The sequence below is a fragment of the Elaeis guineensis genome, chromosome 7 (genome assembly GCF_000442705.2).
Source record: "Elaeis guineensis isolate ETL-2024a chromosome 7, EG11, whole genome shotgun sequence".
Lineage (NCBI taxonomy): Eukaryota > Viridiplantae > Streptophyta > Magnoliopsida > Arecales > Arecaceae > Elaeis > Elaeis guineensis.
In genome coordinates this window covers 94,656,101-94,662,624 of record NC_025999.2, presented here as the reverse complement: position 1 = coordinate 94,662,624, position 6,524 = coordinate 94,656,101, and the positions used below count along the sequence as shown (strand labels likewise).

Sequence of the window (6,524 nt, the reverse complement as noted above, 5' to 3'; positions counted from 1 at the left end):
GTAATTTCTGCAAGCTTCAGGTTGGACCAAACCAGAGAGATGCAGGAAAATATGGTTAGATTAATTTTTTAATTTATTTAATGATATATTAGAAATTTATTTTTCATTGCATAAATTGTATTTGATATACAAATATTGCTAATTCTAATAATAATTTCTCCTTCCAAAGGTCAAGTACAGGATTACTGATGAATCAGTTTTGTTTAAATATGGAAGAAATCAACCATGGGCCAAATCTATTTCTCAATTATTTGTCTTTGTATAATTATTTAGCAACTTTTGCCGGACAAAAAAGGATGCTGAAATTAAAGTTTAAAAGATATGGAACTCAATATCAACACAACATGAAAAAGAAACAAATGAAGATATTAAAATGGGCTAGATCCAGATGCAATAGGATTAGGAGAAATATAGCATTGATTCATAAGAAGCATAAAAGTGACAGAGATAAATAAGATAAATTAGTCACACAGTTTATGAAATTATTAAGAAAACTAATGAATATCAAATCCAGCTATCAAAAGTCTAATTCACATAATTTTAATTGTATGTCACTTTGATTTTTTTGATTATAAATGCATTTTTAATAGCATAGCATTATCAAATATTGAAAATTCAAACACATTGATGATAACAAATATTAATCACTTTGTGTTTCAGATTATATTTCAGGTCAACCTTTACAAAACAATAGGGGAAAGAAGAGGGACTTTTGTTCTTTCACTTATGAAGACCATCTTCATATAAATACTGGTAATTTCATATACATTCATAATCTATATCTTTCGATACTCTTTTTCTTTACTACTTAATATGTATATTACTTGACACTTCTATAAATATATGCAATATAAAATTTAGATAGCAAAAGACCAAAAAAGAAGTTGTGCACAACTGGAGTTGCAAAAATACAAAAAAGGGATCGTAACACTTTTGAAGAACATGCACAAGATACTGGTAAGAATAGAAATTATTATTTACTAATATTTGAAATTATATACCTTGAAATTATTATTGTCTGAAGAAAGTAATAAAATCATACTAATATATATTGTAAATATTGTAGGCATTACAACTATTTGTACTTATTATTCAAATCATACAAGTAGTACAGAATCCTCTCTTATACCTTATGACACGACAACAAATATGAGAACTGATTCTAAAAACAAAATAAGTGGACCACAAAAGAAGAAACGTCGATTTGCTCCTGTAGAGAATCAAGGTAATAAACAAAACATGAATACCCATAAATTAATAATCATATATTGTATATTTTGTTTTATTAGAAATTGTATCCAATAAATCTTTGAAATTATTTGCCATATACTAAACTATGACCTCTGATTTTTACTATACTATCTTACATTCTATGTAGATCGTAATGTGACCCCTTGGTATTTTGGACCTCCAACACATACATGTCAATATTGTGGTGCCATTCTATGGTATGAAGAACGAACATAAAAGACAAGAAAAGTAAGGCAACCAAAATTTTTATTATGTTGTATGGAAGGACGAGTTCAGGTCCTTTTATTACGACAACTACCTGCTCTTCTGAAATATCTTCTTGGCTCAACATCTGGACAACAAGGTATTAAATTTCGTAAACACATAAGGCAGTATAATGCAATGTTTGCTTTGACATCCATGGGAGGTAGGATTGACAACCAAATCAACTGTGGTAAGGGGCCTTTTGTTTTTAGAATATGTGGACAAAATTATCATAAAATTGGATCTCTGTTTCCTCAAATTGGAAAGAAGCCATCTTTTGCACAGTTATACATATATGACACGAAAAATAAGATTCAAAATAGAATGGGTGCACTAAACAAAAATGAGATCGAGAAAAATATTGATGCCGGAACTGTAACATCTTTATTTAAAATGCTAGATGAGCACAATATTCTTGTGAAATCTTTCAGAATGGCTAGAGAATAATATAGAAGTCATCCAGATAGTGACTTCCGTCTCCGTCTTTTGACCAGCAGATCTCAAGATGGTAGGCAATACAATCTACCAACTGTTTCTGAAGTTGCTGGTTTAATAGTTGGTGATTTTGGCTATGACAATTTTGAAAGAGATATTATAGTAGAACATAGAACAAAGGATTTGCAAAGAATTACTGATCTCTATCCAAGTTTCATGTCTATGACATACCCATTACTGTATCCTTATGAAGAAGATGGATATAGGGTTGGAATATATTTGAGAGAAATGCCTGATAGTCCTATGAAGAGACAAAAATTAACTATGAGATAATATTATTGTTTCAGATTTCAACAAAGACTGAATGAAGCCCACACACTTCATCAAACAGGCAGATTATTCCAATAATTCATAGTAGACTGTTATATGGCAATTGAAGAAGAAAGATTCTGCTGGATAAGAAATAATCAGACAAAACTAAGAGCAAATCTTCATAATGGTTTGATGGATGCTGTTTATCAAGGTGACTCAGACTCGAAGAGGTTGGGCAAATCAATCATTCTTCCCTTATCTCACACAGGTGGATCTAGATATAGAGTTCAAAATTATTAAGATGCTATGGCAATTTGTAAATGGGTTGGATATCCTGATCTTTTTATCACTTGCAATCCTAAGTGGTCGAAAATAAATGACATGCTCCAATTGATTAACTAAAAAGATGAGGAAAGTCGGGTAGAAATTTTATATAGGGTTTTTAAGATCAAATTATTTGAGCTAATAGATGATCTCAAGTGTAAAAATATCTTTGGTGAAATAATTGCATGTAAGTTATCTTCTATAACCAATATTGCATGATTTATGTTGTTTTTGTATTTTACTCATTACTACAAATAACAATAATTAACTTGATCACATATTATTATCTTTTCCAATACTTCAATGATTCTCAATGTGTTACAGGTATTTACACAATTGAATTTCAAAAAAGGGGATTGCCTCATGCACATATCTTATTATTTTTGCATCTTGATGTCAAAAATTCTTCACCAGATTTTATCGACATGATTATCAGTGCAGAAATATCTGATCAGAAAGTCGATTGGTATGGTTACAATGCTATGAAAAAGTTCATGATACACGGTCCATGTGGCGAATTGAATCCAAACTCACCATGTATGTTGCGCAATAGGTGCATAAAATATTTTTTCAAAAAATTCAATGAACATATAATAATAGATTCAGATGGTTTTCCTACTTATAAGATAAAGAATTCTAATTTTCATGTTGAGAAGAAAGGCATCTTATTAGACAATTGGTTTGTAGTGCTGTATAATCGTAATTTAATTATCAAATATGATGCATATATAAATGTTGAGCTATGTAATTATTCAAGATCAGTGAAATATTTGTTCAAATATGTTCATAAAGGGTTAGATAGAACAATGGCAACTGTGAAATCTATTCATACTTCAACAAAAATAGATGAGATCAAAACTTATTTGGATTGCAAATACATATCAGCCACTGAAGCTTGCTGGAGAATATTTCAATTTAACATACATTACAGAGAACCAGCAGTGGAAAGATTGCCATTTCACTTGTTTGGAGAGCACACAGTCATATTTGAAGAAAACACGCTGGTTGAAAATTTTTTTAACAGACCTGGTATTGAGAGAACAAAGTTCACTGAATGGCTTAAAACAAATAAAGAACACAGCGATGCAAGAGAACTAACATTTGCTGATTTCCCAATACATTGGGTATGAAATGCACAGGATAAAGTCTGGACAAGAAGAAAGAATGAAAAAGCTACTGGAAGAATATATTTTGCATATTCTTCAAGCGGTGAGAAGTTTTATCTTAGAATGTTGTTAAACATTGTCAAAGGTAGTACTTCTTATGAAAATATTAGGACAGTAAATGGAGTCACATATCTTACTTTCAAATCTGCATGTTATGCACTAGGCTTATTAGATGATGACAAAGAATGGAATGATTGTCTTGCTGAAGCATCACCATGGATAACAGGAAATGAACTAAGATAATTATTTGTGACAATTCTTCTGCACTATCAAGTTGCTGATGCATATGAACTGTGAAAATCTAATTATGGTATCTTATCAGAGGATATACTATCAATGCAAAGAAAAAAGTTCTATTTTCATGAATTACAATTGACAGAGGAACAAATTCAAAATTATACATTGGTAGAAATTGAGAGTATTTTCTTAAAGATGGGCAAAACTTTACAAGATATTGATGGTATGCCACTTTCAAATTCATCTTTAGTAAGAGATTCAGGCAATCGATTAATAAATGAAGAACTTAATTATGATTGCAACTACTTGAAGGAGCTGTACGAAGAATTATTTGTTTCTCTCAACTATGTCAAAAATTAGCATATGAAGCAATAATTTCTTCAGTCTATAATGAAAAAGGCCATCTTTTCTTCATCAATGGACATGGAGGTACTGAAAAGACTTTCTTATGGAAAACATTAATAGCAAAGCTGAGATCAGAGAGTAAAATAGTTCTTCCTGTTGCAACTTCAGGTATAGCAGCTCTTTTGTTACCAAACAGCAGAACAGTACATTCAAGATTCTACATTCCATTGGATGTCATAGAAGAATCAACATGTGAAATCCGTCATGGGACACAATTGGCTAAATTATTATGTAAAACTTCTTTGATTATATGGGACGAAGCATCTATGGCGAATAAATATTGTTTTGAAGCTTTGGATAAAACTTTAAGGGATATTTTGCAGTCTAAATATGAAAACAGTGTGGACAAATCTTTTGGTGGAATGACTGTTATTTGTGGGGGTGACTTTCGACAAATACTCTCAGTTGTCCCTAAAAGGAGAAGAGCAGATATTGTTCATGCTTCTCTGAATTCTTCTTATCTATGACCATTTTTTGAGATATTTGAACTGAAACAAAATGTGAGACTTTGCAGGACCAACATTTCAGAGTCCGAAGCTCAGAACTTATCTTTGTTTGACACGTGGCTATTGCAAATTGGTGATGGTTCATTCTATGATAATCCCAGCAAGGAATTGATCAAACTTCCATCAGATATCATTTTGAAATCTGATGGAAATAGCATGAAATCCATTGTTGAAGCTGTCTACCCATCACTAATTAAAAAATATAGTGATCTAGTATATCTCCAAGAGAGAGCCATCTTAACATCAAAAAATGAGACAGTACATCAATTGAATGAATTCATCATTGATCTGATACCCGATGACTCAGTGACATATTTTAGCTCATATACCATTTGCAAATCAACCATCAAATGTGAATGATGAGGATCTCTTATATACCACAGAATTTTTAAACAGTCTTAAATTTGCTGGGGTTCCAAATCATGATATAAGACTGAAGGTTGGTGCTCCAGTGATGCTTCTGAGAAATCTTAACCAAACAGAAGGGTTGTGTAATGGAACAAGTTTAATTGTCAGACATCTTGAAAAATGGTCAGTCATTACTGATATAATTTTTGGAGCAAATATCGGTCAACGAGTCACCATACCAAGAATCATAATGTCACCAAATGAATCAAGATGGCCATTCAAATTAAAGAGAAGGCAACTCCCATTAGCTACCTGCTTTTCAATGACAATCAATAAAAGTCAGGGCCAATCTTTGTACTGTGTCGGCTTATATCTACCTAAGCAAGTGTTCACACATGGTCAATTATATGTTGCAGTATCTCGAGTTACCTCAAGAAAAGGTTTGATGATACTAAATAATGATGAAGAAGCAGAGGATTGTGCATTTGTACAAAACATTGTGTACAAAAAAAAATTTTAAAATATATTTACAACTCCAGACTTTCACTAAGGTAAAATCAATAAATTCTGTTAATACATAAATATTTATTTTCTTATAGAATATTTAAAAATCATGATATATATATAACCTGTGCAACAACATATCCTTTGTACTACAGCTTCTCTTTTCAGAGATTTAAAATATCCAAACAATCTGATTTCTAGCTATTCATGATAAAAATATAAATCTCTACCATTTGTCAATCTTTTAGTGCACCATTTACCTACCTCCATATTTTCATATCTTTTAGTGACTTTTTCTCTGTTAACACAATGTTTTTATTTTAGGAGTTCTCATCTGTGCTTAAAAAATCTTCTCAGCTCCAACTTTGAAACTAAGAAAAAATACATCTTCTAATAAGATACCATAATCAAATATCTAGAATTCATGAATATCAGTCAATTGACAAAAAAGAAAAGCTCTGATATATAATTTGTTTTGGTTGTTCCCTGATATCCACAATGATGCTTCAAAATTCCAAAGATTTTCACTGAGCAAGAAAAAGAGGCTATTAAGACTTTCTACTCCAATTATGATTTCAATAAGATTCCAACCGATACTGAATATTTATTTTGATTAATATAATTAAAATTTTTCTATTTTCAAAGTATCACATATGCTGACATAAATATTTCTGTATCAGTGCCAACCTCTACTTGATGATGAAGATTTTATATATTTATGTGAGATATAAGAAGAGCAGGTTGATTTATATGGCAACTCATATTCATGTGTTGATTCTATCAACATGCTGAG

The 6,524-nt window shown here is 31.0% G+C and overlaps 1 protein-coding gene across 1 annotated transcript; it reads left to right on the top strand.

Annotated features, from left to right (window-relative positions):
- The first annotated feature begins 1,509 nt into the window (after positions 1-1,509).
- LOC140859370 (uncharacterized) lies at positions 1,510-3,974 on the top strand. The gene is made up of 4 exons (XM_073261017.1): positions 1,510-1,822; positions 1,958-2,196; positions 3,705-3,816; positions 3,895-3,974. The coding sequence occupies exons 1-4, from the start codon at positions 1,510-1,512 to the stop codon at positions 3,972-3,974; spliced, it is 744 nt and encodes a 247-aa protein (XP_073117118.1).
- The last annotated feature ends 2,550 nt before the right edge of the window (positions 3,975-6,524 follow it).